This window comes from Crocodylus siamensis, chromosome 9 (assembly GCF_052110815.1).
Source record: "Crocodylus siamensis isolate JL-2025a chromosome 9, ASM5211081v1, whole genome shotgun sequence".
NCBI classification, from domain to species: domain Eukaryota; kingdom Metazoa; phylum Chordata; order Crocodylia; family Crocodylidae; genus Crocodylus; species Crocodylus siamensis.
Genome location: NC_143403.1, coordinates 72110930 through 72132759, shown reverse-complemented (window position 1 = coordinate 72132759; position 21830 = coordinate 72110930). Strand labels below are relative to the sequence as shown.

At 43.8% G+C, this 21830-nt stretch overlaps 2 protein-coding genes across 5 annotated transcripts in view; one reads left to right on the top strand and one right to left on the bottom strand.

The window, feature by feature from the left end:
* The window catches only part of ANAPC5 (anaphase promoting complex subunit 5), a 23462-nt gene extending 12041 nt beyond the window's left edge, over window positions 1-11421 (bottom strand). The window contains exons 1-9 of one of the 3 annotated variants that reach the window (XM_090062000.1): window positions 11111-11249; window positions 8134-9171; window positions 7682-7761; window positions 6209-6318; window positions 5570-5765; window positions 3894-3960; window positions 1855-1956; window positions 996-1186; window positions 21-102 (exon numbers count right to left, since the gene is read on the bottom strand). In XM_090062000.1, coding sequence (XP_089918126.1) covers window positions 21-102; window positions 996-1186; window positions 1855-1956; window positions 3894-3960; window positions 5570-5765; window positions 6209-6318; window positions 7682-7761; window positions 8134-8337 — 1032 coding nt within the window. In that variant the 5' untranslated portion in view covers window positions 8338-9171; window positions 11111-11249. Of the gene's footprint in view, window positions 1-20; window positions 103-995; window positions 1187-1854; window positions 1957-3893; window positions 3961-5569; window positions 5766-6208; window positions 6319-7681; window positions 7762-8133; window positions 9172-9470; window positions 9600-11110 lie in introns of those variants that run through there. The other 2 variants (XM_090061999.1, XM_090061998.1) reach the window with 2 other exon arrangements.
* On the top strand, window positions 11161-21830 carry RNF34 (ring finger protein 34). Of its 2 annotated transcripts, none has more exons than XM_090062009.1 (6): window positions 11161-11266; window positions 14373-14588; window positions 17046-17438; window positions 17736-17789; window positions 17939-18140; window positions 18748-21830. In XM_090062009.1, the coding sequence occupies exons 1-6, from the start codon at window positions 11261-11263 to the stop codon at window positions 18933-18935; spliced, it is 1059 nt and encodes a 352-aa protein (XP_089918135.1). In that variant the 5' UTR covers window positions 11161-11260; the 3' UTR covers window positions 18936-21830. The 2 variants fall into 2 exon arrangements, with proteins under 2 accessions (XP_089918135.1, XP_089918136.1); XM_090062010.1 differs by lacking the exon at window positions 11161-11266 and adding an exon at window positions 13561-13685.

Genomic DNA, 21830 nt, shown 5'->3' with positions numbered 1-21830 from the left:
TTAAAGCATGGCTGTCTTACCAAACAATGCTGCAAGCAAACATGATCATTGGACTCCTGTGCAATTCTGATGGCTTCCTGAAGAGCAAGCTCAGCCTGTTGACTATCAGCAAATCAAAACACAGAAAGCATTAATATTTCATTAACACCTATAAACACAGCATTATAAAGAGAATAATGCTGATCTAAATTATGCATATCTTATTTCAAAGTGAGCTCTGATTAAACAGGTCAGACGAGACAGCATTTCCTTATATCCACTTCTGTGTTAGCTTTAAGACAAGGTTCTCTCACCAAGAACGGAATCTACAAGTTTTTGCCCCTTACCAGGACTCCCATCACACGTTCAAAAGGCACTTCAGGTACCATTTTGATAGTTACAATGCATGCCCAGGTATAGAGGGTTTCTACTTCCAATCTACCTCACCCAGCTCTCTCCGTCACTATCTTTGCACACTGGTAGCCCAGAGGCTTTTTTCCCCCTATTTATTATTAAAGCATTGTTTTAAAATCCTAATGACTTCACAAATCACACAATCAATGCTGGTTTGAGTGTAACAGTAGGGCAGCTGCACTTACATCTCAACTGATACATAAGCACTTACCTGCTGACCTGCATCTGATAAGTGAAGTAAAAGATCTACCACCCTGGGAAACAACTGCAATAGTTTTCCAGGGTAGTAGATCTGCAACTAGACATAAAAAGAACTAGAAATAAAAAGAAAGATGCTAAGGCTTTTTATGTCAACTGTAATAGACATCAAAAGAACCTCTAGCCTTAGCATCTTTCTAATTTTGTAGTGATACCACAAGGAAATCAGAATCAGCCCAAGATTCCAAGAAAGTTCCCAAACCAGTCCCCCTTCATTTGCCCCTGAACTACAGAACTCCTCCCCCACCCCAAATGACTTTCAGAACATAAGAAAAGGTCCATCCTGCAGATGTAGCAACTTGTTTTTTATTTATTTAATTGATCAGAAAGATGAATTAACTTACTAGTGGCCAAACCGACAATGCAGTGCAGCTAGATTAAGAGCAGCATATCTCAAACTTCGGCCATAGCCTTCATCACCATTGCTTTTGCTTTCTGCTCCAGTGAGAATCAAACGGTCAAAATAATGAAGGAGGCTGTGTGTTGAACTGAAGACATCTTGAACTCTTAGACTATTTAAGTAGCTTAAATAATGCTAAAATTTAAAGCAAAGTCAGCTTTAATTAAAAACAGAACTAACGACATGCTCTTCAAAATCATTTTTTTCATGCTTTCTCACTCAGAAAAAGCTTCTGAGCTGGAGGGGAAGGTTATTTTGCAAATGGGAGCACATTTGACTAGGAATCGTGCAAAAGAGGCAGCACAGACCTAGAATGAGCATTACTTTGGCAACTATATTTTGTTTTTACTGTCCAGAATACATGTATGCAATTCATTTCTGGGTCTTGCAATAAATCAATGCCCAGTATACATTCCACCAATACCAATGTCTCAGTCTTTTTACTAAAAATGTAGGGACATAAGTCTTTAAATTACTCAGGACAGCTTAGTGTCAGAAGGACAAGTCTCAGTTCAGTTCGGCAGAGAGCATAAGCACATGCTTACATGTATACACTTGTACAGTCTTAAAGAATCCAACAGGACTACTCCTGTCTGAAGTTAAATGACTACTGTACCACCCTGCTGAATCTGACAGTGTCTTCAGGATTTCTATTCTGAAACATCATATTAACATACAAAACTATTAGATAAAACTTAAACATTTTATACTGATGTGCAAAAGTCCCCAGAAATAAATTTTAATTTTAGAAATACAAAAGAATTGCCCTACATGCATTTTGGTTGAAGGGAAGATACACTTACTGCTTCAGCAAAGTCTGGATTGAATTTTAACAAATTATTGAGCTCTTTTTGCAATGCTGCTGGAGTAAGAGCCTTTGTCTCATCGTTCTTTAATAAAGAAGCCTGGAATAAAAATAGAAATTGTCATTAGGTAACTAGGATTGGGGAAGTGCAAATATCAAGATTACATTGTTAGTTAGCCATTTCTCATCTTTCTAACTGCATAACCAACCAAAGAACGTGTCATAAATTACACCTACAATCATGTTTAAATATTGCCAAAGGCAATTCTACTCTAAATCATATTAAATCATTCACCTTTAAAATGACCATAGTCACTTGGACAGCACTGTGGGAGGGAATAGGGAGTAGATTAAGAATAATTCAGCTTGTGTCTCTGGTAACTTAATGCATTGAACCTCTTACTTAATATGCCACACAGTTCTGATTATGTGTAACACTGAATAAGAGTAAATCCCACATTTTCAGGTTAAACAGCTTTCCAAGTCCAAAATCAAATCAATAATTATAGAAACTCCTTGAACTGATATTCCTTTAAATCAGTAACACCTGTCACCTGGCTCCGTGGGCTGGATGAGTGGTACAGAGTCAGAGTGCGGGCTGGATTGGGCCCACAGACTCCATTCCTCACCCCACATATTGGATCCAGAGTCTGTGGTGCCTTCTCTGGGCTCCATGCTGCATATGGTGCCTGTTCTGACCATTCTGAAATACATGCCATATGTGTTGCATGCTCCAGCCAGTCTGGAATTGTACTGCACACTGTGCACATTACAGCTAGTCCAAGATGCTCACTGGGCAGGCCCCAGACTGGCTGTGGGAAGAACCACACATTGCACAAACCCTGCTGCAGGACCAGCCTGGCACATGCTGCATGGGTCAGCTGCGAGACCCAAGACCAGCACCTAGGGGTGGATAAGGTGGCTTCTCAGGCCAGAACTTTGACACCCCTGTATTAAATAATCTCACAAGAATCAAATAACCAAGGAAAGAATTCAGAGAATTAAATGCACTAAAAATTATGCTATTAAGAACCACACTGAAAAGATTTCTTTTCATTTGGTATTTTTATTGCATACAAAAAAAATACAGCAATCACCCCCCCTCACCCCCCACTGTTGCAGGTCCATGTACAGATCAACTCTATGAACAAAAATCAAGTATACTTTTTATGTTCTTTGGAAGTGGGGGTGGAAATGAAGGGGTGGACACACACTTTGGTATATCCATCTGTTCATAAAAAGATTCAGACTAAAAATCTGGGGAGCACTATAAAAAAAAAAAATCAAAAAAAAAAAAATCAAACAAATCCAGGAAACTCAAGATAAAGTTTCCACTTAATCTGGTAAAGTTAACTGAACAAAAATAAGACTCCAAGTTTCAGTTAATCAGTGACTACTGTGTCTAAGATAGGGAAAAATTACAGTTTATATATGTAAGATATAAATACTGTGCAGTAATTTAAACAAGAAAAAAATCTAGAATGAAGGGAAAATGCAATTCTGCTGTAGTGTAAATCAAATTTGCAACAAAGTGAAGCAATGTAAAAAACAGCATTCCAGCAAGACCTGGCTGATGTAGACAAAGAGCCCAATAACATCTAACAATTCTTTTTATTTCTTTAAATGTATGTTAAGTTCTGTATGCTTTTTTTAGTAATAGCAAATTGGTACAAGCTGCTAATTGTTTGCTAAAGTCACAAGACTTCATATAATTCACTTTGTTTCAACCAGTATTTATTCTTTCCTGCAGGTAGATGTTCTGCAAATGTTTTACTGAACGTAAATTTTGAATTTTTTAGTATAAACAGTAACACTAGAAATTAAACTGAGCAGCACTCAACATCAAGGAATTCAGTCATGCCACGTGCTTTGCATGGCCACTTAGTTTCACTTTCAGGTTCTTACAGTGAGCAACTAACAAATACAATTCAATAGAGTCCTAATAAGTATGAGGAAAACATGTCTGGTGACCATTCATGAACACACAGACAACTCTTAACTTAATTATTTGCTCAGCAGTATCCAAGATTAACATACCTGCTGTGAAAGAAAATATTCTGCTTGCTTCTGAGAAAGAGGACCACCACAAGATACTTCTTCTTCCCTATTAAACAGACAAAAACACTGGAAAGTGACAATTAAAATAGCTTATTCTGAAGCTATAAAAAAGCTGTGCCAGTTACAGATTAAAAAGAAAAAGACACACTTCAAAAAGGCTCCACAATCATTATACAATATTAAGCATAAAAAAGAAGCCTGGAGCGCAGGGTAGGATAGAGAAGGGACAGTTACATCTGGCACATAGGAGACAGAAAAAAGCAATCAGAAGGAACAAACATTATCTTAGTTTTTAACAGACAGTGAAATGGAATACATGTCTGAAGGAAGCCAGGTGTGTTATTCTAATGGAGAGTTAGTTTTAACACCAGAGTTGGTTTTAATTTTCTGCCTACAGGGGCTGAGAGCAACATGATGATTATGTTTATTGTGAAGAACACAGTAAAAACCCTAAGAACAAGGGCAAATAAAAGCTGCAGCAAGTCAAAAAGGGGATGCATGAAAAAACAGAACTAAGTTGTTCCAATGTAGTATTCACTGACCAAAGGTTAAAAGCAGGTAGATGTCAGTTTACGTGCATCAGCTGCTCCCTGACAAGTCTCCATCCCTTTTTAATTTGCTGCTCTTAGACTGTTTGTCTAAGAAAGGAACAAGATAGGTTTGGGATGAAAGGTAAAGGCTGCTTTGTGCTATTGATCCTCTCTGAGAAAATAGGCATACAGTGTCACACTGATACTCTAGAAAGCAAAATTAATTCCCCCCCAAAAAACTGCTCTGCAAAAGCTGAGAAGTAGCTGTCTAGCAAAAACAAAACTCCTACCACCATTAGCTAGATTCCTAGCCTTCAGGAAGGCTGGAAGAATGCAAGCTCATTGGAGAGCTTGACAGTTACAAATATAATTTAAATGTGTATATGAAAAAAAAATTGTACTTAAGGGCTATTTTAACATAAGACATCATTTTTAATTCATTAAAATCCTCATCGTTGCACGTGGTTCTTTTTTTTCCTTTTTTAAAGAAAAATCAAAGAATGTATTAAATCAAAGTGAAGGAAAGTGCTAGAGCCAACAATCAGTGACATTCGCAAACAGAATTACTGTAGATTTAAGAGTTGCAGTTCACAAGCATTACCACTTGGTGCCAACAAGATATTAGACTGACCACTTCAGCACTATCTGGGAACAGACTGAAAAATGGACCGTGACATTAGAGACAAAGATTTTTTTGTGATGTCTTTTTCTGGACTGACCATGTAATTGAGGAAGAAGTTAGGCAGTTTTTTGGGCACAAAACTTCCCTTCCTCTGGTAGTCTAGGTTATTGCAATGACCTGCAATATTCTGGTCTTTAAAAAGAATTGACAGATAATATGTATAAGTTTTAGATTTCAACATGAAAATACTGGTTACTTCATGCATCTACAACTCAAGCAACAATTCTGAAAATGATTTCTAGTTCTAGCGAAGATACAGCTTAAACATTAAACACTGACCTAATGTAGCTCTGAGACTGGGGCTACTGATGTCTTTGTTTAATTCAGAGGAGTAGCATTACAGCAAATACAGACCACAGTAAGCAACAGCCCATCCTGAATTAAGCAACTTGGCTAGTTGTCCAGCAGGGTTTGAAAGACTTTATAACATTTTCTATAATCACCTTAGAGGTACATCAAGTTCTTCTTTTTCCATTTTCCCTTCCAGGTCTTCAGTATTTGTGAGCTCCATATCAGTCTCATCAATTCCAGTTTTTTTCTCATCATTCTGAAAATACTGCTGAAGTGCAGTATAAAGTTTATAGACCTGACTGAATGAAAGCTTGTTGTATGCCAAGATCATGTGGCGCAGAAACAGACCTATAAAAGGAAAATGTCTGTTATGACATCTAACTGCAGTACCAAGGAATTTTAAATCAGGGAGTGGAAGTAGTATTTTCTTGATGGTTCTGCCATCAAGTAGGAGCATAAACTTGTATTTTGCTTTATTTCAGTGAACCAGTCTAATAAATAGGTATTTACTGCCTCATTACTTTAGGTTCATTGAAAACCTGTTTCTCTAAGGCCCAATCCAACAGATAAATCTGATCATGGAACTCCTACTAATACCAGCAACAGTCACAAATGGTGCTGTAAAATTATTTGTTAGCCTGAAACATGTGATTATATTATCTTCATATGGCTTTATTAAAAATTGGCCAAAAAAAGGAATTGTAATTGTTTTTCAAATATAAAAATTAAGATACACATATTTTCCTTTCAAACAGATTCTTTGAACAAAAACCAACCATACAATGACATACCCACAACACTTGTTTTGTGAACTTCTGGTTCGGTCCCAGTAAATGAATCTGACAGATCATCAAAAAATTGTTCCATATCTTTCAATTCTCCTTCTGCCATTAGTTTTATCCTAAAGAGAAGACAGGTTTTTAAAAAGTTCCTTTCCCATACTGTGCATGTACATGTGTATGCACACAAAACACTCTACCTTAACTCAGATGTAGAAAGAATAAGACCCAAACATAAGTTATAACTAAACGGTTACTAGTTCACTTATACGATTTCTAGCTGTTCAAAAATGTTTCTGTTTTTTAGATAACTGATTAATTTCACAAATCATTCATACGCTATTGCTTTTTCCCCTGGAACGATCTGTATGCTGAGCCACGTTTCAACAGGCTGAACATAGTTTGAGTTATAATTTCTGTACAGGAGAAATGTGATAAACTCTATATTGGTTCTCCAATATTTTCTCTGTTCTCTAAGAAAACATGTCCTTAAAGCAGTAATTTCCAAACTTCCTAAGGTCACAGAACCCTTTCCTATCACTTCTTCTACCCTGGAACCCCTACCCCTGGCTCCATGGACCACATGAACTGACATGGAGCCAGGTGACCCAGCCCAACAACGGTGGCACGCTGTCTGCCCCAGCCCGTTCTGCCATTACCCACAATCTCTTTGTGGAACCCTACTGAAAATACAGGGTAGACATGCATCTTTACAGGTGAACTGAATAGATACAGAGAAAACACAAGGTTTTATGAATATGAAACCAAGTTCACTTCCTCTCCTGCAGAACCCCGGCGTTCCATGGAACAGTTTGACAAGCGCTGCTAAAGGAAAAAAAAACCACTTCAATGTACTGACCATGCTCATGAGTTACTGACCTCTAATGAGAAACTTGCATACTAAAAAAATAATGGAAAACCTCTATATGATTTTCATAGTTCTCCAGAGCTTGATTCATGGAGCTAAAAGAAGTTTTAAAAAAGAAAGCTTCTGCTTCAAATTTCCTGTCTGTGTAAGTGCCGTGCATGGAATAAAGTGACTTGCTGGGACCTAGGCCAGGCCAGCAGCAGCATATTTTATTTAGGTGCAGATTGGCCTTGCATGCATAGAATGAGCACTGCAGTTCTCAACCTCTTTAGACTTGAGGCAGCTCAAAAAAATGCCATCTCTTAGTTTCCCTCATTTTTTTGACTACAGAAAAACAATACAGGAATGCTTCTGTTGCAAAGACCTGGACCACAACACAGCAGGAGGTTTCGGACACTATGGATTCCTAGGTGAAAAGCCAGGATTTATCTTGTACACCACAGCTGCACACCTAACAGAGCCAACAGGGCTGCAGCACCCTGCGTGAGAGTCACTGGGTCATGGCAAGGCTTCGGACACAGTTTCGCATGGGGAGGCTACGATTTAGCTGCTGTAAAAGGAAGCACAGCATCCGGGTTAATCTCTCAGATCGAGGGAGCATGGACAGGACAGGCTACCTGATGTGCACGGAGCTGGCCAGGTTGGGGCATGACTCTTCGATAGCCTTGCGCAGCCGGGACAGCGACATGTCAGGACCCTGCAGGAGCCAAAGGAGGGGAATGGAGGAGCTCAAGGCAGCAGCTCACGCTGCAACCCCCCCGCCCCTCAGCGGGTGCTCACGCTGAGAGCCCCCTGCTTCTCTCAGGCAGCGCTGGGAGCTGCGGGGACAATGGGAGGCCCTCCCTCCCCTCAGGCAATGTTGGGACCCCCCCTCGGCTCCCCTCAGGCACCACTGGAGGCCCCCCCATTCCTCTCAGAGGGTGCTGGGGGCCCCCTTCCCTCAGGGGGTGCTCGTACTGGGCCCCCCGACTCTGTCAGGCAGCGCTGCCCCCCCGTGAGGGGACGCTGGGACTCCCCCGCTCCCCTCAGGCGATGCTGGGCCCCCCTTCCTGTCTCGGGGCGCGCCGACCTGCAGCAGCGGCAGCAGCAAGCGGTTGAGGCGCCGCCGCTCCAGCAGGCCGAGCTGCGCGCCCGCCCGGCCCAGCTCGCTGAGCAGCACCAGCAGCGCCATCTTGTAGGGGGTGACCCAGTCCTTGATGCCGAAGACGTTGGCGTGCACCACGCCGTTGGTCATCATGGGGTTGAAGTAGAGGCTCTCGTGCACGCTGGCCATGGCCGGGCCCTCTCGCCGACCGCACGGCCTCGCCCGTCACCCGGGAAACCGGCCTCCCCGAAGCAGCCAATCGCGGCCGGCGGCGGCGAGGGCAGCCAACCGCAGAGCGAGCCGGCCGCCGCGCTGTGCACCGCCGTTCGGGCGCCGGGCGGAAACGCGCGCGCGGCGGAAGGGGGCCGGGGGGCGGAAGGGGCCTCCAGCCCCCTGCAGCGTCGGGAAATCAACTCCGCTCTGAACCAGCCTTTAATTTGCACGCGAGACAGTACGTGCAACCGTAAAGGCTGTCCCCGGAACTCCCCCTCCTGATGCTGAGTTAGCAGCATCTGAAACGTCCCCGAGTGTGAAGTGCTAGATTCAAACAAGAAACTGTCTAGACTAGAGAACCCCCTGGGAAGTGGCTCGAGAGGATCTGTCCATTCGTTCATGTAGGTAACTGCTGCGCGTGCCTCTCTTATTGACTACAAGAGGGCTGTAGGGATAACAATATAGCTCAATCTTGTTTCAGTCAGCAGGCATTAAATGGGACTTCGGTTTCTACGGTTCTCGATGCATGCTTTAAACAGCAGCCAGGGTACAGGTCTTGCAATGTTCTTTGCCAGCGTGAACTGCTCAGGGGAAGAAAAAGGCAGCTGACAGATCCTCCAGGTTAAGTTGTACGATTTGCAGTGCAGGCCCGGTGGCACAATGACAGCCCAGCGCCGGGAGGATCAGTGGCAGTAACACCTGCGTTCCTTGAAAAGTTCCCAGATTCGGTTCGGTAGGAGGATCGTTAGTTTCCCTGGTGTGGACCAGGTACTAAAGGTCGGCATGACATGAATGCTGACCTGTTGCCAACTAAGAGAAAGGAAACACTATATTATGATTGTGTCATCATTGGGATGTCTTATTTGTAAGTTGCTCATCAAGGCCCTCAGGACGATCATTAATGGTAAATGGTTCTTTTCTGAACATCAAGCTATTGTCCTAGTACCTCATTATTTTGTCTGTCAACACACCTCTGTTAAGAATCCTTTTCAGATATGCTCTATACACGTTCAATTAACCTTTGCACACCAGCTGTCATATTCCCCCACCTGTGTTTCTTTATCATTTGTCTTTTAGATGAGTTGTAAAGCCACTTTCATTGTCATTACCTTTGATTTTTGCAAGAGTTGTTAATCTTAGTGCTGGGCAGATTCCAATTGGGGTAATTATTCTGCTGCAGTTCCCTCCTGCAGCTTCCATTGGAGATCACAGACCTTTGCAACTGGCCATTTAAAAACCTGAGGAATACAAAAGCATTGGCCACTCTTGAAAACTTGGTTCCTAGCCAATGAGACAAATTGAGCTCCGATGTAAATTTGTATAATGTAAGGGGCTTCCTGGGTTGCAGCCACACCCATTTACAGTACTACTGAATTTCCCAGCTACAAAAATATGGCTGGTTTAAAAATATGAATTGCTAGGGTACAGTCTTGTCCCTTAATAAAATTTGGCAAAATACCCATTGGCTTTAGTAAGAGCAGGATTGAGCCTTTAACTTTCACAATAATGGTGGGAGTTTGAAGATGTATTTATAAAATGCTGTATTGGTGTGCGCTGTATTATTATAGTTGATTTAGTGTTAAGAGAAATACGGTTTTGAGCAATGTCGTGTACTATCCTTTATCAAACAGGAGAATTAACCTTGGAAGGCAAAGCAATACCATACAGCCTGTGTTCTGTTTAATTCATCTGTGCAAAAAGCAATTTGAGTGTTGAGTGTAGGGAGAAAAGTAATATTTTCCTTGCTCATTTTAATTCTTTGGTGGTTGGGTTTTTTTTTTCTTCTGCCTGGCAACCTAAGAACACTGACATCATTTTATTAGGCTTGTGACCGAACAGAAATAGCAAAAGAGCCTTACCTGCCAGGCTAGGGAGTACAACTCATTAATCTTATTAGCTGTAACAATGCAGGAGAGCATGGCGTCCCACCTTTTTCCCAGCTTACTCGCATGCAGCTGTACACCTGCTGACACCTGTTTGCCATCTCATAATGCTGGGACATAAAATGCATAACCCGTCCCTCGCAGAAAGACCTCGGAGGCAAATATGCACTTTTCAGGATTCGAGGACAGGCAGCCGGCCTCTGCTGGCACTGCAATGTTGCTGAAGACTGAATAGGTAGGCTGCTACAGCTCAATGCCTTGTGAATTCTGCTAGAGGGTATGCTTTCTCTAACATCATCATTTAGGCTCTTGTCATCCGTACCCGCTCTGACCGTGGCGGCAGCTGTCAGCAGAGGATGCTGTTGATGCTGCTCCCATGGAGAGCAGGAGCAGGTGCCTCTGGCAGTGCTGTGCCCACACTAGTGGTGTTGCCAGCGTGGCTGCATGGGCTGCAGGCGGGATGTCCCCCCAGTGCAGCGTGGAGCAGATCAGGGATAAGCCCCAGTCTACACAAAGCCTTAAAGCTAAGCCAGGGGAGGTTCCTCCACACCCTTGACCCCAGCAAGACCAGCCAGAGGATAAGTAACATGCCCGAGGCCATGCAGCCAGCGCGTGTCACACCAGCACTGGGACGGGCAAGGCTCAATTGGAATCCTACGCTCTGGAGCTGCTGACGTCACAGCCCCGCTGCCTAGTCACCGCTGACGTCACGCCCGGCAGCCGCTTCCCCGACTGACCACCCGCCTGCCCCGCGGCTCAGCAGCTGGTTCTCCCCCCCCCTACAGAATGGATCCTCCCTCCGGGGCGAATGGGACCGTCCTTCTTTCCCATTGGCTCAGCCGGCGCAATCCTCCCCATTGGCTCACCGGGGCGGCAGCGGTCGTCGCCATTGGTCGAAGGGCGGAGAGGTGGCAGGTTCCGCCCTCCGTGAGGCGGCCCGTAGGAGCGGCGGGCAGGGCAGGGCGGGGGGCCTAGGCGCGGGGGCGCCGCCGGGTGTGGAGGCGACGCTGGCGGCAATGAAGGTGACTCGCGGCGGGGCGGCGCCCATTCACACGCGGCCGACGGGGCGGCAGCACCGGGCGAGGGCGGCTGGGGTGGGCGCGGCTGGCGCCCCGCTCGCTGGGACTGTCTGACGAGCGCAGGAGGTGGCCTCAGGCACGCCGCAAAGGCCTGTGGGAGGCTTGAGGTGCCGTAAAGGCCTATGGGAGGCTTGAGGTGCCGCAAAGGTTTCTGGGTAGCTGGGGCAGCTGGTTGGGAGCTCCAGTGGGACCCGAGCAGGGCAGCCGGGTGCGCCCGCGCCCTCGCCCTCCCCGGGGGCGGGCCCGCGACGGCCCCCTGGCTGCTTCGGCAGGGGCTTGCGCTTTGCCAGGGCAGGAGAAAATGCTGGCGGTGGCTGTGCTCAGCCACCTGTTGCATGACATCGATTCTGGGCGAAGAATCAATTCTTTGCGTGGAACGGGATGGCTCGGCTTACCTAAGCACAGAGTTTATTAAAAGGATGTATTGGACTTCCCATCGGAAACGGCCACACGAGGACTCCAGTGAAATCTGATCAATTTGTTTTCTGAAATACTCGCTGGTGTTGTAGAAGACGTGTCTCCTGGAGTTGCTCTTTACGCGGCGTCACTAAAGACACACGAAAAATTATTACAGTGTATTGGAGTAATAGTTCTAAAAGCACTGGGCAGCCTAAACGCCGCTGCCATAACCTGGTTTATTTCCTCGTTCTCTCTTTCCTGCCGTTGCAGTGGCCTGGTAGGAACCCTAGCAAGATACTGATATCCTAAGTCAACAACAGATTGCTCTCTGTTCTTCCTCATCTGTCTTTTTTGAGTAGAGTGTAGTTACCAAAACTTGTCACTGATTCCTTCTCTCAAAAGTATACCCTCTTCTTAACATGAGGGTCTAATGCCATTTAAAGCGGGGGCAGGGAGCTCCATTTACTGGGCTAGCTTTTTTATATACAGTTTAGTTGGGAGGCTTCTCAATGCTAGAAATGTGTATTTTTGCTTGTGTTCAGGCTGCGTTTGTTTTTTAATCAAGCCCTTTATATTTTTTCCTAGAAGTTAGTGATCATTCAAACCAATCAGTTCATTGAAGTTTAGGTCACAGTGATCCTTTCTGGCACTTGTAATCTATGGAAAAATTGCTTTGGGTCAGTTTGCTGAACTTGCTCTGGAACTGGATAAACAGTTTCACTTTCATGCTGTCATATGCTAACTTCTTATTTTAATGCCTAAAGGAAGTTTGTAATTTAACTGCATTCCTTGGATTTATTGCAACGTCCCCACAGGAAAAAGGGCAGCATTAAGTGTGAGCCATACCTTCCATTCCCAGTTTTCACAGTCCGTGTTAATCATGGATGCTCAGAATCTCAGGTTCTGATGCTGACCCTGAAAAATGAAAGTGTCCTTTCAGTGATGTTGTATTTATTTTGTAGCTTCTAACGTACTTGGTAGGCATGGTAAAAGAGATTGCTAGGCTAGCACTTGTTACTTCTACATTTTTTTAAGTAGTCTTGATCTCGAAATTCTCAAGTGTGTTTACTACAGCACTGTCTTGTGTGTTGTTGAAGCTATACATCAAAAATGCTCAACTTCTGCCTAGTACAACAAGGATGGTTGTGGCCAATCTTACATGCAACAAATAAGTATTATCTGTGTGTGACGATTGCACACAAGTTGCTATGCTTGGAGAGACAGATTTTGCAGCCATATTTTCCTAAAAAGGACTAATTTATACTAGAGAGTTCTTTGGCTATGGAGCCTCCACTGAATTCTCTCATTGGGGTGGCATAACAGACCTTAGCCATTCCACCTTGTTGTAGCTGTGGGTTGCCTTCCCTGTGCTCCCTACTTTTTTTCATCAGATCTGCTTTGAGGCCCTCTGTGTTGGAACTGCTACTCAGCTTCTTGGTAGCTTAGAGATATCTTTGGACGAAACTCTCAGGGACACAGCATAAGCATTACTGTGGTAGAGGCATTGGGGACTGCTTTCCTGCTAAACAGGAGAATACACAATTCCTGCATATGTTTTATTCTGTATTAAATTCCCACATAAGTATACTTCACTATAAAATCCATCTAGTCTAGCTGGCAGTTAAAATGAGAGTTCTGCAACTGAGAGCCTTTCTGTGAAGCAGATGATGCAAATCCTTGCTTAACTGTAAAGGCTTAAGTACTGCAGCAGGAACATTTACGTGACAGATCTGTTTGACCCATAAGGTATCTTCTTCCTCCTCCAGTTGTCCTCATGCCTAGTTTTGGTACAGGCTTGAAAGAAAAAAAACACTTCAAATGCAACAGTTTAAAATTCATTTCAGGAAAGCAGGAAGAGAAGCTCATAAACCCTTCGTGCATACTGCTTTGACTTCTTTCCAAAGAATGGAGATTGTGGTGCTAGCTGGACTGAAGAACATAACATACTCTCCCTTCTTGTTCTGTAAGTTATGATGGGCTGTGGCTTTTAGACCTGTAAAGCTTGTAATCTCATCTTCAAACAGAATAGGTATTGCAGGGGGGTCCTTCCCTACAGGAGATTCTAGTGTGAACCACTTAAAAATGTGCTTCTGGCTGCTAAAATATTCCAAATGTAAAGTAATGTAGTGCTGTCCATAGACTCCAGCTGCCAGTTCTGGCAGCTACAGAAGTGTACTGACAGGTGGTCATTCTTGGAGTACAGCAATGCTGCTGCAAAATCATTCAGGCATCTTTCTTTGTTTCCAGCTACAGTTCTTGTTTGTTCAGCATGATGTGCTGCTGGCTGCTCTCTGATTTGCTGGTATCTCTCAAGGATTACTTCAGTTTTTCAGAACTCTCTTGGATCTCCTTTGTGACTCTGATTGTTTGCTTCTTTCAGTGATCTGCTCTGCCAAAACATCCTTGATTTAACCTGCCAAACCCAAATTATTTTCTCCGTTGGAAGTTCAGTTCTCAGGCCGCTGTTTGTGTGAAATGCTTTGTACTCTGGGGTTTCATACCTTGTGCCATGAGGATGGCGATCACTGGAACAAAATGAAGCTGTTCTTCATTTGTAACTTGCGACCCAGTATGACACTCTTTATAGTCTTTCCTACAGAAAACTTGCACATGACACTAACAATTCCTGTTTCCTTATTAATGTCTTCAGGCGGGTGCCACGTCCATGTGGGCTTCCTGCTGTGGGCTGCTGAATGAAGTCATGGGTACTGGAGCTGTCCGTGGCCAACAGTCGGGATTTGGAGGAGGTACTGGTCCATTCCGATTTGCACCAAATACAGAGTTCTCAGCATGTCCATCTTCAACAGGAGGTGCTAACATAGTCTGCAAAGCTTGTGGACTTTCCTTTTCAGTCTTTAGGAAAAAGGTGAGTATATTTCCCATTACATAGTACTTTATGATCATTTAAATTTGGTGGTTCCTTCAAGGTTACAGAAACCTAGGTCAGAAGTCACAGTCCCCTGCTTATGTTAGACTAGTTCATGTCCGATTTAAATCACTGGGTGAGGCCAAATTCTGACTAGGATCTAGAGGTGGGAGCCAACCTTTGTGGTAACATGGCAGGCCTGTAGAACTGTCTTGTAGCTAATTTAGATATGAAGGCCTTTATTTTCTAATGTGTACAAATATTTACTAATATTTAAAGTTGCAGAGCTCTTGGTCCCTGCTGTGATCATGTGCCTACGGTAGCAAATCGGGTTTGTCACGATGCCTTCTCAGTCTAAGGCTGCCAAAGTTGGCACTAAAGTTTCAGCGAACATGGGGAGATGTATTAAGCTACCTGTGGTGCTTATGCTTTAAGGGACTGATGTACCTCTTGGACAAACTAAACATCTTGAACTAGCTATTGAGTTATGTATGAATTTGGTATCTTGCCCTCTCCTTGCAGCCCATATGTTCCATATAATGCACTAATCTAAAACTCTGCATTTAAGCCTGATTCAAAGCCTTTGAATTCCATAGCAATCTATATTGACTTGAGGGGGATATGGATCAGACCTGGTGTGGTTGGAAAAAAGGAGCCCCATAAGCTAATGGCCAGAACCTTCCCCTTCTATGCCTTTCTTTCAACTATACTATCTGCACAAATGTCACCTGTGCCCAGTCCAAGACTTCAGATTTGCTTGCAGAGGTTTTCACATGGCACGATGGAAACAGATACAAGCAATAGTATTTTTCCAGTCTCGTATGCACTCAGATGAAAAAATAGGACATAATGTGACTTCCTAGTTGGACACTCATCATTCACAGTTCATCTCCTTTTTCAAATGTCCTGTTGTCAAGAGTGCGTAAACCAGAAAACACGTTGAGTGGATTCTGTTAAGTGGGTATCTAACTGCTTTGAGTAGTTGACTTTTTGCTTTGGGTTCACGTGAGCTTTAAAGCTTACATTTTTATTTAGCCTTTGAATCAGATCTCTTATTTTCAAGGTCCCATTCACTATTTTTATGGTGACTCTTCAAAGGTTTTATATATAACCGCAGCTAAGTTGTTCTGTTGCAGCATCCAGTGTTTGCCTGGAATGTCTCCCTCCCTTAATTTTATTTCCTGGAAGTCAGCGCAGAAAGCAAGCTCTTCCTGATTCCAGCTAGGAGCTGCTTAAGACTTTGAAATGTCTGAATGGACAGTGGCTTTTGTCCCAGGTATTGAAGCTTAGTCCAGTTACAAACCCATGTCTGTGTGCACTAGTAAGAATTTCAGTGTTGCTTGGGAAAGCAGAGGCAGCATTTAGTATATCATTTCCTCGTGATGTAAGATGATGGCTGGACTGCAGTCCTCCGTTGTCTTTTGTCTCTAAAGCTATCACTTACGTTCTTTGCGTAAAGTGCAGTTACCACATTTAATATGTTTTCTAGTCAAGATAAGGCAGCCCCATTGCCAAGGAGAGGCTTCACATGCAGTTTTGCAAAAGTAATCTGCAGCAGTAATATTGTTAAAAAGGAAGGAAGGCTTCCTGCCAGATGTGCTTTTGTTCAGATCAATTGCTGTATTGGTCTACATAACCCTGTCTCTAGTGTGCACAGCTGTTATGTGGTGTATTCCTTGGATGTTGAAGTCTGGAAGTAAGAAGCCACCCGTGATATAGCTCTTTCATTCCTCTGACTTGAAATCTTTCAGGGAGAGGGGACAGGTGCTCATAGATTTACAGATAGTATTTGTGCAGAACTACCATCCTTGATAAGCATTTTGTTGAAGGAAACCAAATTTAAAAGGATTGTCACTTCTAGCTGAAGTTTCCACTTAATATGCAAGAAGTAATAACCAAGATCACTGCAATGTCAAGACTGGAGAACTCTTCCAGTATTTTCACTCGGTGAAAATGGACTGTACAAGTTTAACACTTCTCCTCTGTGGTCTGTCCATCTTCAGTCTGCATGGGCTCTAACAGTTTAGTAGGTCAAATATCTACTTCTACATGCACCAAAACCCCCCCAGAAACTGGCAGTGGGACTTGGCAGCAGGCAGAGCGTTCAGAATCATTCCTAACATGCTACAATTTGATTAGGTCTCCAGTTGACATCCTGAGTAAACGCTAGCCTATATGAACATTTCAACATGCTGCCTTGTTAAAACTGATTAAATGTGATAGTTAGTGCTCTAGCTGCACAGAACTTGTACCTACCCTGGAAAGAACCTACAAAGTTGTCTTTGAAAGGCCAGTTTAAGAGACTTTGTTCATAAACACTTGTAAGACAAGATTGTTGGTTGAAAGCCAAAGAACAGCAGTAGATGTAGTGGGGAGGAGAAGCAAAATACAAGTATTTTCTACTCCAGTGAATACCTGACACATGGTTTAATGGATTGTTTTTATCTACCTGTCTAGCATGTGTGCTGTGACTGCAAGAAGGATTTTTGCTCAGTTTGTTCAGTCTTACAAGAAAATCTCCGAAGATGTTTGACATGTCACTTGTTACAAGAGACAGCGTTCCAGCGGCCTCAGTTAATGCGACTGAAAGTGAAGGATCTGCGTCAGTATCTTATTCTCCGAAACATCCCAATAGATACGTGTCGAGAGAAAGAAGACCTGGTGGATCTTGTGCTGTGTCACCATGGAGTACACTCAGAGGAGAGCGTGGACACTAGCAGCTTGCACTCAGCACCGTCACAGACTTCTAGTATTTTTACGCATCCATTTTCAATGTCTGTATCGGTGTCATCCTCACAAGGGGAGTTAGCAAGCAGAAGGGGTAGTGCAGGAAATGGAACCCTTTTACAGGTACAGTACTAGCAATTGTGTGCGTGCAGAGCAGACTGACTTGCTGAAGCCTCCAAGTGGGTGAGAGGTGGGCCTTTGTGGGGAAAGCAGGCTTTGAGGGTTTTACACCTTTCCCTGACACTAGAAAAACACTGGAAGCTGGGATAAAGGTGATCACAAAGCCTGTACAGTGGCTGATTGTGCAGCCATTTGAAAACCATGGCTTTCAGTGTCGCCTCTATCTAGTTTAGTGCAGGAAGGGAAGTGTTTTAGAAGGGGATTACGCCTGTATCCTGATCTGATTCATTGTGTGTGCAGGGCCAAGCTGAAACCCCTTCAGCAAATGAAGATGATGATGCTGCAGAAGAGCAGGTGAGATGTGTAAAAATCACCTAAAGAGAAATACTAGACCTGCTTCTCATCTGGCACTGGGGTTTGGGGAATTTGGCCAGAATAATTAGCAGTGTCAGTAGCGAGTTCTTCAGAAGGAAACTGTTAAAGCCACATATATTGTGTTTCAGACCCCTGGGCTGTCCAGAAAGCGAGCAAGGGCATCACTGTCTGACATTTCAAGTCTGGAAGACATAGAAGGGTTGAATGTTCGCCAGCTGAAGGAGATACTTGCTCGTAATTTTGTCAACTATTCAGGATGCTGTGAAAAGTGGGAACTTGTGGAAAAAGTGAACAGACTGTACAGGGAGAGTGAGGAAAATCACAAGACACGTAGGTTTATATTTAGTTCTCACTTTCTTGTTCTCTGCTCCTGGCCTTGCCAAGGGAAGGTTATGTATGTAAGCTCCTCCATCAGCTCAAATGGCTGACAAGACATTTCAACGAACTACCAGCTGTGGTAAAAACTGCACTACTGAAAACCTTTGCTGGGGTTTCACTAAGTTTTAGTGGGATTGTTTCTGATGCGGGTAGAGGAGGGACTTCTGTCCCTACTCCCTCCCCTGCCACCTTTCTCACGAGCCGTTTTTGCCAGTAACTTCACCGATGTGGCTACAGCACGTTCACCAAGACCACCCAGCAGTGAGCTGTGCACAACTATTTCATGATTCTTTTTTTTCAATTGTCTGGAAGCATCGTACAGATACCAAGCAACATAATAGGCATTCTGACCCACAGGGATGGAATCCTAAATACAAGATCAGCCAGACTTAAATGTCTGCCCGTGATTCAGTTTTACTGTTTAAAGTCTAGTCCACGGGGTTTTAACCATGGGTCTGGGGGGTTGCCCAGAGTAGAAGGATCTGGTTCTGAAACATTATCTTCCCATTCCCCAGCAGCCCTCATGTCTAAACTCAATCCCTGTGCTGTTGCTTTGCAGAAGGAGAGAAGATGCAGTTGAATGACAACGATGATAATCTGTGCAGGATCTGCATGGATGCAGTCATTGACTGTGTTCTCCTGGAATGTGGTCATATGGTCACGTGCACAAAGTGTGGCAAAAGGATGAGCGAGTGCCCCATCTGCCGGCAGTACGTTGTACGGGCAGTGCATGTATTTAAGTCTTAAATGAAGAGCAGCAATGGATTTTCTAGCCACATGCTGACTTCCAGGATTTCTGTGGACAAGAGTGAGTGACTGAGCTTGGGCTGTAGGACAGACCTTAGTTTCAGTATCAAAATCATAATATTTTGAAAAGCAGGATCTAAAGTCTGTCAAACACTTTCTATGGTATAATTACATTTGCATTTCGGCAATACAATGCCTGCGTGTAGAATGCTAGAGCTGCCTGAATTACCTTATAAAACCACAAACTGTTGAAGTCAAACTGTTTACAGCAGATTTATATTACTTATTGCTCTCTTCTGAAGAATATAACCCTATCTTTATTTTATTATGTTAATGTGCTGAATGATTGTAATCAAAAAGTACTGCTTTAACTTTAATCGTGTCATTGGGTGACTACATGTTCTGGTGCATTAGGAACAATGACTACACCAGTAGACTATTAATTGAAATCTTAAATATGCATAAAAAAGTTTTATAGAATGTAACTATTTTGACACTGGTTGTACAGTGGTGTCAAGACAGTCCCTAAAAACAAGATTGTAGAAATCACTGCCTTTGCCTACAAATATTTCTAATGTCTGTCCATTGTGTGTGTACTCTGGCCATTCTTTATCAAAGAGAATCAGCCTAGTGATGTCAGACTGTCTTTAGGTAGGGAATAAAATCTAATTTTGAAGAGGCTTCGTGACAGGTGTTAACACTGGTGGCTCCCGAATCCATACCAGCCTGCTGTAAATACCTAGTATTCTTATAAAAGATGATTGTAATAATGTGAATACTGCTCAGGAGAGTTTGCCTGCAACTGCTAGTATTTTGGAATGTCTACTGTTTCTAAACCTGACACCAGTTGGTCTAAAGGGTACAGTGAATGAGAGTAGAAGAGGAAAAAAAATGAGTAGGAGCTGAAGCTTTTAACTCCCAGTTCCCAGGTGGCTGAATCAAGGCAAGAAATGTGCTGGCTATCTATTCAGAAGCCTACATAAAGTCAGTCTCTCTCTCTCTCTCTCTGTGGTTTGATGCCATCTAGGAAATAATCAGTGGCAGCAGTCACTATCCATCTGGAATAGAGATTGCTAACATGATTCCCTGCAGCTTGTCAGGAACAGACTTTTTTGCAGGGAATTAGAGGGGCCACACTGGGATGCAAGTATTGCCACAATCTCTGGTCCGAGGACAGATATTACTGTGTCATGCTGGCACTTGTAATAGAGTACTCTTTTTCTGAGGAAAAAAAATTAGTGTGGGGGGGAAAAAGATCTACTAGTGTTTCAGGCTCTAGTTATACAGTGACAACTCTGAGCAGTGTTGTATCTACAGAAAACACTTATTGCCAAGTAACTGCAGAGTTGCACAATGATGCTCAATCAAGACTTAAAGGCTTGGCGAGCACAGACTGCCTGGTCTCCTCTAGGTGGACAAGACACAATTTTTAGCAGCTGCAGCAAAATAATCTTTTGATTTTCTGTTCATGGAGTAGGTAGCTTTCTCCCCAGCTCGATTCAACGCATCACTTAGTTTCATAGTTATAGTTTCACGGTTTCTAGGGTCAGAAGGGACCTGAGCAGATCATCTAGTCCAACCCCCTGCCATGGCAGGAAAGAGTACTAGGGTCAAACGACCCCAGCAATATGTTCATCCAGCCTCCTCTTAAAGACCCCCAGGGTAGGAGCCTGCACTACTTCTCTTGGAAGCTGGTTCCAGACCCTAGCCGCCCTGACCGTGAAGTAGTGCCTCCTGATATCTAACCTAAACCTACCCTCTGCCAGCTTGTGACCGTTATTCCTGGTCACTCCTGGCAGTGCTCGGGGAAACAGTGACTCCCCCAATGCCTGCTGATCCCCCCCTGACTAGTTTATAACAGGCTGAACAGGTTCAGGTCCCGTAGCCTCTCCTCATAGGGCCAGCCCTGTTGTCCCCTGACCATGCAAGCGGCCTCCTCTGGACCCTCTCCATGTTGTCCACATCCCTCTTGAAGTGTGGCACCCAGAACTGGACGCAGTACTCCAGCTGCGGCCTGACCAGTGCCGCATAGAGGGGGAGGATCACCTCCTTAGACCTCCTCGAGATGCATCCGTGGATACATGCCAAGGTGCGGTTGGCCTTCCTGACCGCGTCCCCACACTGCCGGCCCATGTTCATCTTGGAGTCAATGATGACCCCCAGATCCCTTTCTGCCTCCGTGCTGACAAGAGGGGAGTTCCCTAACCTGTAGGTATGGTGCCGGTTGTTCCTCCCAAGGTGCGTCACCTTGCACTTGTCTGTGTTGAAACCCATCCTATTCTCATCCGCCCACCCTTGTAACCTGTCTAGGTCTGATTGTAGCCTGTTGCATCCTTTCAGTGTGCGCACGTTCCCCCACATCTTGCTAGAGACAGCAATAGAAATGTAGCAGGGAGGGCATGGAAGAGGTGGGAAGAGCTAAGGGAATATCTTCTGCTGTGCCTAGCTTACAGTATTCTATGTCATTCTGTAAAATCCAAAAAACATTTGCACAAGGTGCTGTCACTGCTATTGTCTCATGTGAAAACTATTCCTGAGCTGTTATACAAGCTTGCTGTCTGCTAAATGAGCAAAGATGGGGACCAGGTAAGCAAGTGGCTCCTATCAAAGTTTGTACAGTTTGTAATAAAATATCTTGGGAACTGAATGTTAACTTCATGTCATACTTGTAACTGAGCAACTTAAATGACATTGCTACTTATTTTTCAGAAGGGAGCAAAAAAAACCAAACAAACCTCTCAATGGCTTTATTTTTTAGCAAAAACTTTTTAAACAATAGAAGGTACTGAATTAGCTAACTCATGCGCAAAGACTTGTCACACAGCGTATCCATGACTTCTGATCCGAACAATGGCTATGCAATGCAAGCTCAATAAAGGTTTGTAACTGGTTTGA